Raw genomic sequence first — 15,891 nt, forward strand, 5'->3', positions numbered from 1 at the left:
TGTCATGTCTCTACCTCCGTCATGATAGCCCGAAACTCGGCAATCAGCGCACCCCGCATCATATTATACAGATCCAGCCCGTCTGCCTCGTCAAGCCCGCAGGCCCTCCTATCCAGCCGCTCTAGCAGTCGCGGGACCTTGTTCACGTCCAAAAGCAGGATCTGCTTCGTGAGAGAACTCTCGTCGGCGTAGTCGAGCTGGTACGATCCAAGCGACAGCCTCACTGTCCCCGTCACCGGGCCCCCGGCGTCACTACCCGCATGGTCCGGACGGTGTTGGTCAGAACCCTGAAAGACAGAGTGATCCTGCTGCTGCTGCGCCCCCTGGCCTGTCATATTCATCGTCGTATCGAGCGAGGACCACGGCGGAGACGCAGACGGCGAGAACGGACTACTACCACCACCGCCCGGGGAACTACGCGAGGTGGAATTCCGATCCCGCCGATTGCGCAGCCGCAGCTGGTAGAGGAGGTGGTAGAGGTTCAGGTTCTTGCGGAGGAGGACGAGCATGACGAGGCGGGTGGTGCTGTCGTGCGGAGAGGTGCATTTGAGGGCGTTGCAGATGTGGATTAGGGCTTCTTTGTTCTGGGACAAGGCGACGTCCACGCTTAGTAGGCGCATGTTGGCCCGTTGGATCTTCTCGAGCGCGCGCACGATTGTTTGGAAGCAGGTGCATGTGCATGTTGAGTGGTGCGGGTTAGGGCTTTGGTTGAAGGCGAGCGGGTTGAGTTGTGAGTGGTGGTAGTGATGCTGGGTGTTTGTCGCGTAGGGGTATTGTGAGGAGGGGACTGTGACGTCGCCTGTTACGAAGTCTGAAATGGCCGTGGGGATTTGACTGGTTGCGCTGAACGGGGGCTTCGTCGAGTCCGTGAGCATGGGGTCGCCACTGTAGATCGGGCTCATGGCCGGCGCAGACATGGAGAACCAGTCAGAGATCATGGAGTCGACAGGCTCCATCACGACAGAATCTGTGGTAAAGTCTACCGTGGAGGACGGGGGGATCGAGGGGGTAGCTTCGTCGTCGTCGTCGGCGTTGGGCATCGCGGCGTTGCGTTCGCTTTGGGCTCGCGACGGACTGCTCCGGGGAGGGGTTGGGATGCGTGCAGGGCGAGTACCAGCCCCTGAATCCCTGTTCGCTGTTGGGACACGTCCTGACCGTCCCGGTGGGCTGTGGACGCAGAGGGTATTTAACCCCAGACAGCGCTGGCATCCCGTAGCCGTGGGGACGCACTTCACCTTTGCCTGATGGCAGTTGTCGCACGAGGCCCTGAGTGTCCGCTTCTGAGTCCCCATGCTGGGCATCGTCGTCTATGGAGCCAGGAGGTCTGATAAGGCCTTTGAAGGAGGGACTCGTGGCAGACCCTTTGCCCGCGTTTTAAGGTACATCTGAGCTTCTGAAGACCCTAAGCTTTGACTTCGTGATGATGATCTGCGATGGAAGATGTCGCGATCGCCCAGCAAGCCACGCGCATGGCGATTGGCACGAAATTTGCCAAAGGATCCAGAGCATTGGGGGTTCTTTCAGGCAAGCTCTCCAAGCTGACTGTTTCGGGGCACGATGTTGCAGGGATTTGTCGTGGGATCTCGTATCCTGCCAGGCGACAATGAGCACAGAGGTACCCCTGTCCTCTCCTCTCTTTCCCTCTTTGCGCCCTGAAGGCATTCGGCATCTTGGGTTGGGGGACGTGTAAACGAAAGATGCACAACGCTCTGCGATAAGGAACGGGCCGACTGGACGCCACTGTCCTCGCCTATCGCGCATGATTGAACGGCAATACACTCACAAATTTAATAATGGCGACACTGTCACGCCATTCCGGTGCAATAGTACGTCGATACGAGAAGACAGGGGAGAATTCCCACGCGGAGTGCCGCCGATAACCTCAGCTCGTATCTCCACAGAACAGAGATGGGACCTCGGGCTGATAGGGGTTGGAAGAGATGTTATCTTCAATTTCAGCAGGAGAAGAGAGCCATCTCCTGCGAAAGAATGGGATCGAGCCCGATATCTAACCTACAACGAAATTTATCTCCAGCAGCTGAAAAAGCAAAACCAAGATATTGGCTAAAAACACGCTTTGCTGCACGGTGCAAATCTTAATTAAACCAAGTGGCCGGCCCTTGGAAGAGGGGCGGATAAGACACAACATCCATAATGAGACACGGCCGTGAATGGCTGGCCAAACCGCCGAAGCAGATCTCCTTTGAGCTGCAGATGAACGTGGCGGACCCGTTTTTCTGATGGCCTGTCACACAGTCTTGCCGCCGAGGCTAATCGATGCATGGTCAGGGCCCGTCGGAGGTTGTTCGGCCTTTCCTTGTCCAAAGGTGCATGAGCGCGTGGAGCGGTAAATCGAAGTCTTCCTCTCCCTGTCTCTCGCCAACCAGGAGCTTTTTGCGGGCTGCACCGAAATCTGACCTTGTTGAGCCTGAAGAAGTGAATACGGATGAACTCAACAGCGTTCAATTTCTACGCACTATCTCGTCTACCGTTGGGGTCGGTGCATGTGAAATAACCGAGCTTTACTGCCTTCCAACTCACTGGATCCTCTTCCCACGACTCTCAAACGGCAACAAGAGACTCAGCACAATCAGCAGCGCAAAAAGTGCAGCACACACAAATAGAGGCGCCGTCGTCTGGACGTTCGCGTAGCTCCCAACCAACACGCCCATGATACCCCCTACACGGTTCAAAACGACACAGAGCGCATACCCTGTTGCTCGGTGCGCCGAGGGGAGAATCTCCGGTGTATAGGCGTATATCGTGCCGTAGTACATGTTTCTACAGACATCCTCGGTTAGATACTCTGCACACATGATAAAGACGGAAGGGAGGGACGACGTACGAAGCAGCAGAAATGGCAGCCGAAACGCCGACATTCTGCGCCGGCGTGCGAATCTGCGTGTATCCGAACTGGAGGACCATCGTGAACAGCGCGCCGAGCGCCATTGTCCCCCTGCGTCCGAGGAATTTGCTCTGTACGAGCACAGCGGCGAGGATCGGTCCTGCTAGTCCGGAGACCTGGTTGATTGCGTAGTTGCGCCACGTCGTGTATGTGTCGCTGGCGCCGACTTTCCGGCCCTGCGACTCGAGATAGTACGGTAGGAAGACGTGGTAGAGCGGACTGACCATGCCGATGACCAGCCAGTTGAGGGTGATGACGGTGTACGACCACGCGAGTTGGCGCGTCTGGAAGAGGCCCAGGAGATGCTGCGTGATTCGGATAGAGGACCATGCTGATTTCTCGGTGTTGATGACGTTCCCCTCGCGGCGGAGGTCGTCGAGCGTCAGTGTAAAGGGGCGGTTATACTTCCCTGCTATGTTGGCGAGAAACTGGATGACTTCTTCATCGCGGTTCTGCGTGATCAGCCATTTGGGGGTTTGGACCATGCGGATGAGCAGGAAGCGGAGGATGCTGAGGACCAGGACAAGCCCGCCGCAGGTGAAATGCAGGTAGCGCCAGCCCATATTCTCGCTACGGGAGCAGGTGGAGGATGTTGCGTCTGCTGGGCAGCTGTAGTTGCTCATGAAGGCCCAGGCGAGTAGACCGGCGAGGGTGTATCCCACGGCCCACCAGATGGACATGAAGGTGACGAGCCATGAGTGGCCGTTGGGGAGGAACTCGAGCAGACTTGTCGAGTCGAGGATATAATTACCTCCGACGGCTGTTGAATACAGGGCAACTCTGAGATAATGAGCTGAAGTTCAAACGTACACCAGCTGGCCAACGATGTACTTACAAAGCAGCAAAAGGGATATATCCGGGCATCCCCCCTGCAATGACCACAAAGATGGCAGCAAGAAACAACGTGGCATTGAACGCAAAGCGTCTCCCAATGATATCCGCAGACAACCCCCAAAACGCCGCCCCGACGAGAAGGCCGATCTGCGAGCCCAGGGAGATCCCAGCCAGCTTCGTGCTGGGATTGCCATACTCAGCTACGACCGCGGGCTGCGCAATCGACTGGCATATGATCAGGAGCTGAGCAACTGTTAGTTAGAACATATATCAAAATGCCTGCTAGAGCTAGAGAGTACCGAGTCCACAGAGTATCCAAAACCGTTCAGGACAAACAGCTTCCACTGGAACGGCGTCATGCCGATTTTGTCAATGGCTTCATTGACCAGAGCCATCTTCCGCGTCAGGACGGGGTCTATCAGCGAGGTATCCAAGACATCTTCGTAGAAGCCGGAGGCCTCCTCTTCGGCCTTCCGCTCGTCCTGTCTTGGAGATGTTGCCGTGGCTGAACTGATTGACGCTGACATGGCGATGTAGGAGCTGGCAGATATAACTCTCAAGTGTACGTATACCGCGCAATGGGTGAATGTGGTTCGTAGCACTCGATGTCGTCCATTCCGCCAGGACTTAAGTCTTTTCAAAGGCCAACTCGATATCAGGGCCAACAAACTGCCTCAGCACGCCATTCGAGGCATTATTCTCGCTGTCGTGGTGCGAGACCCCCACGGAGGCCCAGAACCACATTTTGGATTCCTTTTCTCTCGCGTCGAGATTCGATTCCTGAGAGACAGCCAAAGTTCCGATCAGTTGTCTGTAACCTCACTGCGGAAGGCATGAGCTCGGAGCTTTGTATCGGAGGGTTTAGATCGAGAAAGCTAACGCCAATGAGGAATAGCACCGGTGCTTCTGTCTCTCGGAGGGGATAGCAATTAATAATATTTGCTTGCGCCATCCAGGGCCCAAGTGGCGTGTTGGACGCCACCGAACAACTCGTTCGGGCATGTTCTTCCCCGCAGTATCACGGCCGATCTCTTGGAGAATCATCGGTTTCTCGAGGAGGAGGTATATATACGAGTATCTTGGGCGTAGTATCGTTCTGCAAAGCACACAGACAGCCGACACAGATAGCTCTTTTTGTACCCTTATCAATCGAAACCATGCCTCGCGCCCTCGCAAAAGTTGGCGACCACGTTGTCGCGGAGACGGAGAACTGGGAGACCGTCGAGGGAAATATCTACGTACGTCTTTAGACTGGAAAAATCTTCCGATTCGTGTGTACTCATTAGTACTGGCAGTTCCCACCCACCGCTATCAAGGACAACAGCCTCCTCCAGCACTCGGACCTGTCCACATTCTGCTCGTGGAAGGGTTATGCTTCCTACTGGACTATCAATGTCGATGGTAGGATAACCTTCCCTTTTTTGTTGAAGATTAGTGCTAACCGCCGGGCAGGCAAGACCATTGAGAACGCGGCCTGGTACTACAAAGAGCCATATGATGCTGCGAAGAACATCAAGGACTACATCGCCTTCTGTGAGTTGCGCAAACCGTGTTCCTAGATAAACCTAACTTTTCCAGACAAGGACAAGGTCGATATTGTCGAGGAGTAGCTTCTACAACAACGCGATACGCGAAGCAGGACAGCTTGACATGCTTTCATAGCCCTGAAGACGTATTACGGCACGTATGGCGTTGACGCATTGAACAGCTGGAGCTTGTGACTGTAGCTAGAATCTCGCTATGTCGAATATTGCTTTCAGGCCGCAATATCAAGACAAGAATGTCGATTCATGAGGGGTTAACGCATGTAGCCTGTTGTAGATTTCGCTTGACATCACTATAGATGCCTAGTCCCTAGGCCGTGACGGATCCCACCCTCGTCCCAGTTCTTCGCCTGCTGATTGGTCTAGTCCATCCTCTACCTGCCTCTAGACTTGTTAAGCTGTGGGTTTTGGGTCAATCCATGGCCTTTAAAAATGAACTAGTAGGTTTTGGGTTGGATTATCATGATCAAAAACCCACCTATGGGTTACTAAAAAACCTACTAACCCAACCTAAAAAATCCAAAAAATTCATGCATGTAGATTACTACCTAATTAAATAATAATTAATATCTTAAATAAATTACTATATTTAGTATAGTAATTTATTTATATTTAATATATATATATAAATATAATATAGTAATTTATTTCTTGGCATGGCTTGGCAACCTATTAGATTAGGGTTAATCTAAAGGTTGCCCATGCCTAACCCAAAACCTATTGGATTATTAAAATTAGCAACCTAACTTATTTCTTGGCAGGTTTCGCGGGTTGGGTTGAACAAGTCTAACCCCCTGTAAATAAGGCTTTTTTAAATCCTTGGTCTATAGCCTGAGTAGCTTATAAATAATAGTTTACCAGACTTCTATAAGGTTCTTAATACTCTAAAAGGAGAGGGATTAATCCTGGATAACAAGGCTTAAGATCTGCAAGCTATCTTTCTCCTAAAGGATATAAATAACTAACTAGTTAACTATTATCAAGCTATTTAACTAGAAAACCTAAATAGGAAGCCCTACCTCCTGCAAACTAGATACTACTATTAATTGCTTGGTTAAAGGAGTTAAAACCAAGATTTTGGATTAGACCATACTTAATCCTAATAATATATTAGTGTCAAGGCGCAGGCTATATAGGTGCGATCCAGGCAGATCAGGCCATAGGGTCTGATCATAGTGATCTTTTGGTCTAGTTGGGAACATGTTGCCTGGGTCACATGTCGCTCAGAATTAGTAGTAGACTTGTTCAACCCAACCCATGAAACCCGCCCTAACCTGCCAAGAAACGGGTTAGGTTACTAATTTTAATAATCTAATAGGTTTTGGATTATATATAGATAACCTATTAGATTATAAATAACCTAATAAGTTGCCAAGCTATACTAAAAAATAAATTACTATATTATATTTATATATATATATTAAATATAAATAAATTACTATATTAAATATAGTAATTTATTTAAAGATATAGATTATTATTTAATTTAGTAGCAATCTACATATGTAGATTTTTTAGACTTTTTTAGGTTAGGTTAGTAGGCTTTTTAGTAACCTATAAGTGGGTTTCTAATCCCTATAACCCAACCCAAAACCCACTAGCTCATCTTCAAAGGCCATGGGTCAACCCAAAACCCCCGGGTTAACAAGTCTAACGCTTAGCATCAGAAATATATGAGCCAGTTTGAATACAATTTATGAGACACTCCAGGATAGCTAGCAGACTTGGCTTTGGGCTTTAGGGGAGTTGGTCTAGAATACTCTGGCGTATTTTATTCACGACCATGTTTTCTTGATTGGCTTTGTTAATTCTGATTGCCAGGGTTATGAAGCTTTTTTAGATAAACTATGCAAACTCTCCCCCATGATCTTTAGCAACATTAACTATAGTAAAATTATTGTACTTGTAATAAGACATTATATTAATAGGAATATTATCCTGACTTTAGTATTAAGAGACCACAAGAGCTAGGCCTGGACTCACAGGCACAGTAGCAGGAACCTGGGCATTACTTTAGAGACATTAGGAATAATATTGTAAATCAAGTAGAAACCTACCAAGATTCTGGTAGTATATTTCCTCTATATAACATTGTATAGAATGCTAGGAGTTGGATATATTGATCATCAAGGTCGTTGAGTTCCGTCTCCAACCACTAAGTACGGCTAACCTCCAGGATCTGAGCTTCGGGATCCAACACCTGTGCAGAGTCCATGGACTAGATCAACAAAATTGGAGAAAGAGGATGATTAGACAAGGGGAGGGGTGCGAGTTGGTCGGTTGGGGAGGGGAACAACCTTAGTAATAAACTCTACTCTCACGCTAATCATCGATTAAAACCCCATCACCCACAGTGGGTTTCCCGTTAGGAAGAAGTATAAGCCACCACGGCGCAATCTGCACTAGGTTTTTGCTGAGTGGAAATGTTACCTGGAAACACATTTAAGCAAATCTCTAGTAGCTCGGTTTTATGAGGCGTGAGTCCTCGGTTTCCTGCTGGGGACATGGAGTATTGCTCGTACATAACAAGATGGGAATTGTGTGGTTAAGATGCCGAGACAAAAGTGCCCAAGGCATTCGAACGGAGTATAGGCAGTAGGGGCATCATGACGGGAGACTTGGAGTGGGGGTTTGGCTGTTCCCATTCACAGTTGGCTAAATGGTGAAGACTCGATACTAGCGCTCCCATGAGCAGGGTGTATGGTACCCTGACGCCTCTTCCAAGCGGCCTCGATAGCTGGAGCGGCGTGGATCAGGTCTTCCTCGGTAATGCAGTCGTCAATGCTCTTGATGGTTTTCTCGACAACATTGATGGGGTTGCCATCCGCCTTGTCCGTACGAAGCCGGTGGAATCTCCAGCGAGCCTGATCGTCTTTGTGACATTCGACGACGGCGTTATCCAGGGGAGTTTTCATCGCTCTTAGATCGTCCCACTCCATCTGAGTGACGTACATCTCACCGAAGGGCCGGTAATTTCCCGGAGAGAGCATGACAGATAAATGACAGATCGGGATAGCATCGTCATTGAGACCTGGTTCCGTAACCCGAATGGTTCCTTCTTTGGAATCTGGCTTATCAGGAAACTGTAGATTCAGGCGAAAGTCGACCGTATTATCTGAAGCATGTTTCCACTTCAGGATATGCTCATCCAGACCGATATAATAGGGTGTCGTGCGACATGTGAAGATAAGGCCATCATTCCCATGCAGACGTTTGGCCTCTGGGACGATTTCACGAAACATCATTTCGATATTATAGCTGAAGTGCATGGGTTTGGTCTCAATGAGAAATGGCCGGTGCTCCTTATTTTCGGGGAACATCTGGAGCATATCATTATGGGGCTTAAGGATCTCCGTCGTGAAGTAAGCCAAACGCTTATCGAACGTATGGTCCATCACGTTATGTCCGCCTAATGCAAGGCAGTCGAACACAAGGTACTTCAGCTGCTGGGAGCCATCCTCGTAGGTGTCGACGACAAGCTCACCATCTATCACCGTATCAACATGAAAAGACAGGAACTTGTTATCGCCTGGCTTTGGGAAATGCAGCCTTGGTACATAGCGGTAGTCGTTTTTGCGGTCGATCAGATAATGGGCCTCAGGGAGTTCTGAGTCAAAATACATCAAGCACCGAATGCCATCGGTCTTCTCACAGACATAGTAGTCTTCTCGCTGCAGCTCTGCGAGGTGTCGGGACGAGAAGCTCAGGGGAGCAGCCCCAGGGAAGCCTATTCGGGCCTGCCTAAGCAATTTCGCGACTTTTCGGCCAAGCTTGTTGGATGTCTCGGGGTCAGCCTTGACTCCCACCGCATCGAGGTCCGGGAAGGGGTGGTGCATCGTTCAAGAGCGATCAGATGCGTGACTGAGGGGCGGAAACTAGAGTCGTGAAAGGAAGCCTGAGCTCATGAAAAGCAAATGCTTTGTATAAAAGGGTTGGCTCAATGCGGGGATAGAGGTGACGTAGGGGAGAAGATGAGAGGAATGTGGGTTTGAGGTGAATCGGGGGATTTATGCATGCACACATTTTTTTTTGATGGTCGTGAACATTTTGTTAGTGTTCAACAGGATTCATGAGTTAACATATTCTGATTCTCTGATGTAAACTGCCTGGTCCCCTGCCCTGAACTACTCAGTTAGGATCTTCGAGACCGGTTTTGCAGTCTCCATTCCTATTATTTATTTTCCTTGCTTATTTATAATCCGCGTGGGATCCTATAATTCCCCTCACAAAATTGTCTCCTGAGTGTACACGCTGTACATATAGTATGAGCTTGCAATAAAACAGGCAATACCTTTCCTGTTTGAAACTGCACCTAGTATTGCCCCATCTCTTGTATTTTACTACCCTGTATTTTACTATGATACATGTACTGTACAGGGTATGTCGGCCTAACGCACGGAATATCATTATCCCACCCGCTGGCCCACAGATCATCGTATCCTTGGGAGACAAACGAAGACAAAGTGCTCGAAACCTCAACCCAAGAAGACTGGAACCGAGGATATTTTCCTGACCACCCCATACGAAGGATGATCTGAGGATTGTCTCACAGCTACTTGGCAGACCTCCTTGATGATTCGACGCGGAAGTTTCCTCCTGGAGGTAGAACGCAAATTCCGTTCCCTTGCCGTCCAGAGCTGAGCCGCCATAGCGGAACTCCCTCTTTCCAAAGTCTTCGCTCTCTGGGCTCCCAACAGTTTCGTGATATCTATTACGACCGCTCTGACCTTCTCTCGTCCGCTGGCATCTGGGTCCGAAGGCGCAACGGACAATGGCAGGCTAAGATCAAAAAAGGCGGCAATTTCACCAACTCCATGTTTGATGAGCTTACAGGTGCCGAGTCTATCGCGTCGTACATGCAGCAGTTTCTGGGTCGCAGGGTTTTACAAGACGATGCTTTCGGGCTCGAGCCCATCACGTCGATGACAACGGACCGGATTAGCTGGGTCGCCGACGACAAGTTCCAGGTGGTCCTGGATATGACGGATTTGGCCACATAGTGGGCGAGATCGAACTGCAAATGCAGGCCGACTTCGAGGTGTCAACTAACGGGCCCTCAATCGAAGAGCAAAAGCGAAGACTAATGCAGGAGATGGACGAGAGGATTGTGCAGTTTATGAATCGCTATTCCTGGGCCTTTACCCTGGAGAACCGAAGGGGAGGTTATCCGCATATTTTGAGACTATTGCAAAGTGACTCCATCCACACGCCCAAGAGATGCCGCCTCTGACATCATTATATTTCCATATTCCCAATTTGGTGCTTTTTCCTTTGATCTCCAGTGATAGCCACGTGCCCTGAGGCATTCGACAAGACGCATGTACGAGCTTTCAATCCCTCCACTCGTGTCCATCTGCCCGTGGTTAGCTTAATCTATTATGAGTTGTCCTTCTGGGTGTATACCGTCACCAACGGCCCCTTGTCGGCGTAGTACTGCAGTAGACCGGGATTCAACTGGGTGAATTCCTGGTATCGCCGTCGAAAACCCTCCCGAGTATCCCCTTCTCTTCCCAGACATCGTGTCAGCACTCGGCCTTCTGCTGTTTCGGCCGGGCGGTCGAAGAGCACCACGAGGTCCGGGGCCCGAAACTGGAAATTTGCGCTCCATGGCTATCTGTGGGGTAATCGAAAGATAGGAAAGGAAAAGAAGGAAAGAAATAAACTGGCTGTTTCTTCAAAATAGACGGTTTGGTCGAGTCAGCGGGGAAACCCATCGAGGAGAACCTGTCATCTGTCGTCGATTTTCTTGAGCTGAGCCTGCAACACGGACCTCAACAGGTCGCCTGGCAGAGCCTCTCCACGTCGTACGTTATCCGTGGCGACTTTACTCGCCGAGGACGAGACCAGTTTACGCAGATGGTCCCCGACTGACAAGTGTTGGCGGCCGTACTCCTCGGCTAACCTTTTGCAAAGGGTCCGTTTGCCAGCTCCCGCGGCACCTATACAGTTCAGCGTCACATCTCTGAAGCATCGGAGGGGGCGGGGTTTCTGACCGATCACGAAGATCAAAGCCTTCCTTGGAGGATCCATGGGTCTCGAAGGTTATCAGCTCTCGGTTTCGAGGTCTAGCCTGTGGACGCGCGAGTACGTGGCAGGATATGAGGCGTCCCCCGATCATCACAATGGAAGCGAGCTGAGGGGTCCACTATGGTAGGGTATGGTGTCCTTGACCTCTGTAACTGTTGATGTGCTGGTGGGTCCCTTCCTCACCAATCAACCTGAGCTCGAACGACAACAGCAGCAAACGCCCTTCCCCACCTTCGGCCCGTCGTGTGTTGACGTGGCTCTGCATATCATCTTTTGAGCTTTGTCCATATGAGGGTAATGCACTCGATCTTCGCCCTGTTCCAGCTAGAAAGCGAGCGCACTGGAAAGATCCTTAATTCTCAGAGACAATCAATTCATCTACATAACGTCTACATAGAAGAAGTCTTTGAAAGGCTAACCAGAGACGTCGTGCCACTTGGTACTCCTGGAACAAGGGCTGAAATATTATTAACCAATCCACTCTCCAGGAAACCTTCCGCGGACCAAGTCTAACGCTTCCTGGGTACGAGCCCGGACAGAGAGGTGTCCATTCCCATGTCACAAGAAGGAGATCAGGTCAAGCAAACCCACGCAGGTCAAAAGGAGTGTATCTGTCAGGTCTCTCAAAGGATGGGAGTTGGGGGTACAACTATAACACCATGTACCTAAGCCATCTATGGTATAATTCAATTCCCCTATGACATTCATTCTTCTTGAATTAATCAACTTTTGCATCCAAGGTTGTTCAAATTGAACCTATCCTCTCGCGAACATTGTCAGGGACATCTCCATAGTTCTTGAGAACTCTCGTGAGGGCCCTTAGACGGCGTTTTTGCATACTGAGGTGCCTTTCACCCAGATCTTGCAGGCAATATTGTCTTTCATGGCGATATGGAGGCCCGGGACATTAAATAACACGATACACATGGCGCCAGACGGAACATTGGCCGAAGACCTGCTCAGCGTCTTCGTATTACAAGGGAGTGCAGGTTCTAATGGCAATCCAGAGATCTAGTGCTTGACGTGTTTGCATTTCCATTAAACTCGGTATAGGTACAAGGCGCCGTATTTAATGACAGTAAATACTAGTATCAAGACTGGTAGAGGAATATTGATGCTCTGGGGCTATTCCAAATATGCTCTAGTGTCTCTTGGCGGCGAGCCTCGAGAGTTACTCGAAGATTGGAGGCCGGTTGCACTGGGGACGCATCATCATCTACTGCAGCACAAAGGATCTGGCTGAGGAGGCCGCGCAGTTGCTGCAGGCCCCGGTCTGCCACTCTGTCTCTGGCAGCACGGATGAAGGCAGAGTCAGAGAGGCCGGTGAGCAAAGAAGAGTGTGAATCTGAGGGCGTTTTTTCCAGCAGTGACTCATGGTGACGCATAGTGATGCACGAGAACTGAAAGCGCCAAACTGCATTGCATAATTCACCATTAGTGCCAGATATGTGATAACCAACCACACTCCTGCCAACAACAAGAACATTATGGAACATGGACGCTTACACTAGCATACAAGTTAGCCGAGTATTTTGCATTAGGTAGTTAATACTAACATTAAAATAATAGATAGTTTTATTTTCTTGGTAACCTAGAGGATATGTCCTAAGTGGGAGAAGCGAGTGGGCGTTGACTTACATGGCTGTGGCCTTGTCGAATTTGACATTGGCGCATGAAGAGGTGTCTGGAATGCCCGCTTTGGGAGGCCCTAGTACAGTACATAGCTGCATCTCGCCCCTCCTTAGCAATGCACAGGTGTGCTGGCATATGCTGTACAATGTGAGATGCATCTTACCCCTCCCAAGGCGCGCTCCTATCACCAGCCATTGTCTGGCATAGGTACTTCATCCTCAGGACCGATGTGCTCCTATCGCCGAAGTCATAATAACTTGATGGCGACCACCACCATGACCACCTCATTATCGTACATTCCCAGAGGCTCGACATCCGCCGAGATAACTTTCTATGTTTCGCCATTGAACAATTCCACGTCCTCCAATAGCGTGCATTTCGCAGAGCCCCCACTGCCAGGTCAACGTGCAGTACGCAACTACATAGAACTCCCGTACGAAGTATCACTGAACGACATCCGCGGCATAGAATCCGACTTCGACTTAGACAAAGATGCAGTGAAAGCCATCCAGAAAGTCCCATCGGCCACCACATATAACACCTTCGACTCGGATGTCGCCATCCAACGGATATACTACCCAGAAGTCGAGGCCCTCCTTCGCTCACAGGTGCCAGATGCGATCAAGATCGTCATCTTCGACCACAACGTCCGCCGTCAGAAACTAGGTGCAGAGGCTGCCACTCTCCCGGTCATCCGTGCCCACATTGACCAGACTCCACACGCCGCCGCGGAACGAGTCAAACTGCACGTTCCAGACCCAGAAGAACAAGAGAGGCTCCTCCAGGGTCGGTATCGCATTATAAACGTCTGGCGTCCTCTTGGGGAGGAGCCAGTGCAATCAATGCCTCTGGCATTTGCCTCAGCGGCCTCGGTCGATCCAGCCGATTTGGTGCCCTTCCAACGCCGGTTTCAGACCATGCGACTCAAGTATAACCCCAATCAAAAGTGGTGGTATTGGTCTGGTATGATGAGCGATGAACGCCTGTTATTCAAATGCTCGGATTCAAAGGGACTCCAGGATGGGTGTGTGGCACAATATGCGCCGCATGCAGCATTCGAGGATCGGAGAACGCCGCCGGGCGCGAGACCTAGGGAAAGTATTGAGGTTCGAGCTTTGGTTTTTGGATGACACCCTATTTTGAGGTTTTGTGCTAAAGTCAGATTACAACCTTTATATGAGGGGCCTCAATGCTCTTCTAGTATTGTTTTTGGTTTTTATTCCATTTATTTCATCTTTCTGCTTTCCCATGAGAACATAGCCTTAGCCAAATTCAATGCTTGTGAGATATTACCGGATAATTGATGGGAAAAGTTCGATGTTATTACGATCCAATAAGATTCAAAAGAAGTAAAATCTAGACGTCGTCCCTCAATACCTTGTTGGCAAAGGCTCTCTCAACCTGCTCGTGGCTCCGGTCCCCTGAATGTATGACCCACTTCCATACGCTTCCTCATCACCAAGACAGGTCAACTGAGACCTGAGAAGGCTTGGCCATCTTCCCCCAGTCATAGATACCCCCTCGTTCTTTAAACGCATCCTTGTCCCAGTGTACGCTGTCAAGGGCCTCTTGGACTCCAACGTCGAGGATCGAGGCGGACGTCTTGCGTCCATCCTTATCAAGGAATCTCAGATATTCGTCGAGAATCAGGTATGACCGGGCCATAAGGCGGTTGGACTCCGGAACGAACGATTTTTGGTGCCGATGCGTGTTACAAAATTCATCAAATTCCTCACTGGTGATGGTGAACTTGCGAGCATCACGGATCGTGTCGTCCGAGTCATTTTCACCGGGAACTAGCAGGACCTGGAAGCATTTCCAGCGGAAGGGCTGGAGTTTGTCGATATGGTGATTCATGTCTTCCATATAGTTGGGCCGGCAGACGACAGTGTTGATCTTGAATTTGATCCCGTACTCCTTACACCAAGAAGCGACCCGGTAGAGCTGGTTTACTTGGTCACCAGAGCCCCGGCCAATCTCGACGTTGGTCGGCTCATTAAACGAATCACAAGAAACAGCAAGAATGTCGATATGCTTGCCGTGGGTACTAAGGAACGACTCCCTGATGAGGCTGCCGTTACTCACGATCGAGACTGATTCGAGCCGGAGATCGTTCTTGCAAAACTCCAACATTTTGCCTAGGAACTTGGGATACAGAAACGGCTCGCCGCCAGCGAAGTTGACCTTTCGCATACCAGCCTGTCGCAGGAGCCGCAGCCCTTCTTTCGCCTTGTCCAGGTCCTCCATGTGGGAGGTCTTGGCGGTGTGGAAACAGAATCCGCAGCTCTTGTTGCAGTGTCGGGTGAAATGGTAGTTCACTGACACTGGCACATGCCGGCGCTGGACATGTCGCCACAACAGCGCAGCCAGGAGCGGAAGCAGCAGGAGAGTAACAGGCAGATATCGAGTTATGTCCATCTTTTCCAGGCTCAGAATAAAGAACAAAGTGTGGAAGGATATCTTCTGAGAGGGGTAGCTGTGAAAAATCCCTTGACCCTGTCCTTTATCGGGAATCCACCCTATTAAGAGTCAGGGCAAACAACGATCTTCGACTGATTTTCCAGGCGTTTACCGGTACAATCGACGCGGAGAACTACTGTACGTACATGTGTCTGAGCGTCTGGTGTACGGTATCCACCCAGTCTCCAGCCTTGCCCGAACCTTAACCGGAAAGAAAAAAACACCTTGATTCGATCCCATCTGACGCTCCACATCCCCGAAGTTACATGTAGATCTCAGGCTCACAGACTCGACTCCGCATACGTGGCCCACTTTCAGCACTCCCCATAGCTTACCCACTAACACAATTTCACACACAACACAATTTTTTATTATTAAACATGATTAATTATGTGGAATCAATAACAGCAATATCCCTAATATCATCAATTGCCCTCCCTTTCTGAATCCTTGTCAGGCATCGGGATTCGGCGAAAGTATTCAGCCATC

The 15,891-nt window shown here is 49.9% G+C and overlaps 8 protein-coding genes across 8 annotated transcripts; 3 read left to right on the top strand and 5 right to left on the bottom strand.

The window, feature by feature from the left end:
* Positions 1-2: 2 nt before the first annotated feature.
* BJX67DRAFT_380786 (uncharacterized protein) lies at positions 3-1,040 on the bottom strand (the record flags this gene model as incomplete). The annotated part of the gene is made up of 1 exon (XM_071032866.1): positions 3-1,040. The coding sequence occupies one exon, from the start codon at positions 1,038-1,040 to the stop codon at positions 3-5; it is 1,038 nt and encodes a 345-aa protein (XP_070886831.1).
* A 1,497-nt stretch (positions 1,041-2,537) lies between these two features.
* On the bottom strand, positions 2,538-4,134 carry BJX67DRAFT_371808 (MFS general substrate transporter; the record flags this gene model as incomplete). Its single annotated transcript, XM_071031141.1, has 5 exons — positions 2,538-2,781; positions 2,846-3,685; positions 3,716-3,720; positions 3,785-3,982; positions 4,039-4,134. The coding sequence occupies 5 exons, from the start codon at positions 4,132-4,134 to the stop codon at positions 2,538-2,540; spliced, it is 1,383 nt and encodes a 460-aa protein (XP_070886832.1).
* A 588-nt stretch (positions 4,135-4,722) lies between these two features.
* Positions 4,723-5,560, top strand: BJX67DRAFT_352409 (DUF427 domain-containing protein). The gene is made up of 4 exons (XM_071029016.1): positions 4,723-4,977; positions 5,035-5,140; positions 5,192-5,272; positions 5,318-5,560. Exons 1-4 carry the CDS (start codon positions 4,897-4,899, stop codon positions 5,347-5,349), a joined length of 300 nt encoding a protein of 99 aa, XP_070886833.1. The 5' UTR covers positions 4,723-4,896; the 3' UTR covers positions 5,350-5,560.
* Positions 5,561-7,648: 2,088 nt separating this feature from the next.
* On the bottom strand, positions 7,649-9,119 carry BJX67DRAFT_387692 (mRNA capping enzyme, catalytic domain-containing protein; the record flags this gene model as incomplete). The annotated part of the gene is made up of 2 exons (XM_071034261.1): positions 7,649-7,713; positions 7,991-9,119. 2 exons carry the CDS (start codon positions 9,117-9,119, stop codon positions 7,649-7,651), a joined length of 1,194 nt encoding a protein of 397 aa, XP_070886834.1.
* A 637-nt stretch (positions 9,120-9,756) lies between these two features.
* On the top strand, positions 9,757-10,709 carry BJX67DRAFT_352410 (uncharacterized protein). The gene has a single exon (XM_071029017.1). The coding sequence runs from the start codon at positions 10,304-10,306 to the stop codon at positions 10,511-10,513; it is 210 nt and encodes a 69-aa protein (XP_070886835.1). The 5' UTR covers positions 9,757-10,303; the 3' UTR covers positions 10,514-10,709.
* Positions 10,710-12,415: 1,706 nt separating this feature from the next.
* Positions 12,416-12,799, bottom strand: BJX67DRAFT_352413 (uncharacterized protein; the record flags this gene model as incomplete). Its single annotated transcript, XM_071029018.1, has 1 exon — positions 12,416-12,799. One exon carries the CDS (start codon positions 12,794-12,796, stop codon positions 12,527-12,529), a length of 270 nt encoding a protein of 89 aa, XP_070886836.1. The 3' UTR covers positions 12,416-12,526.
* Positions 12,800-13,202: 403 nt separating this feature from the next.
* On the top strand, positions 13,203-14,072 carry BJX67DRAFT_387693 (uncharacterized protein; the record flags this gene model as incomplete). The annotated part of the gene is made up of 1 exon (XM_071034262.1): positions 13,203-14,072. The coding sequence occupies one exon, from the start codon at positions 13,203-13,205 to the stop codon at positions 14,070-14,072; it is 870 nt and encodes a 289-aa protein (XP_070886837.1).
* A 325-nt stretch (positions 14,073-14,397) lies between these two features.
* BJX67DRAFT_387694 (radical SAM enzyme) lies at positions 14,398-15,360 on the bottom strand (the record flags this gene model as incomplete). The annotated part of the gene is made up of 2 exons (XM_071034263.1): positions 14,398-15,282; positions 15,337-15,360. 2 exons carry the CDS (start codon positions 15,358-15,360, stop codon positions 14,398-14,400), a joined length of 909 nt encoding a protein of 302 aa, XP_070886838.1.
* Between the last annotated feature and the right edge of the window lie 531 nt (positions 15,361-15,891).

This window comes from Aspergillus lucknowensis (genome assembly GCF_044049455.1).
Source record: "Aspergillus lucknowensis strain CBS 449.75 chromosome Unknown BJX67scaffold_17, whole genome shotgun sequence".
Taxonomy (NCBI): Eukaryota; Fungi; Ascomycota; class Eurotiomycetes; order Eurotiales; family Aspergillaceae; genus Aspergillus; species Aspergillus lucknowensis.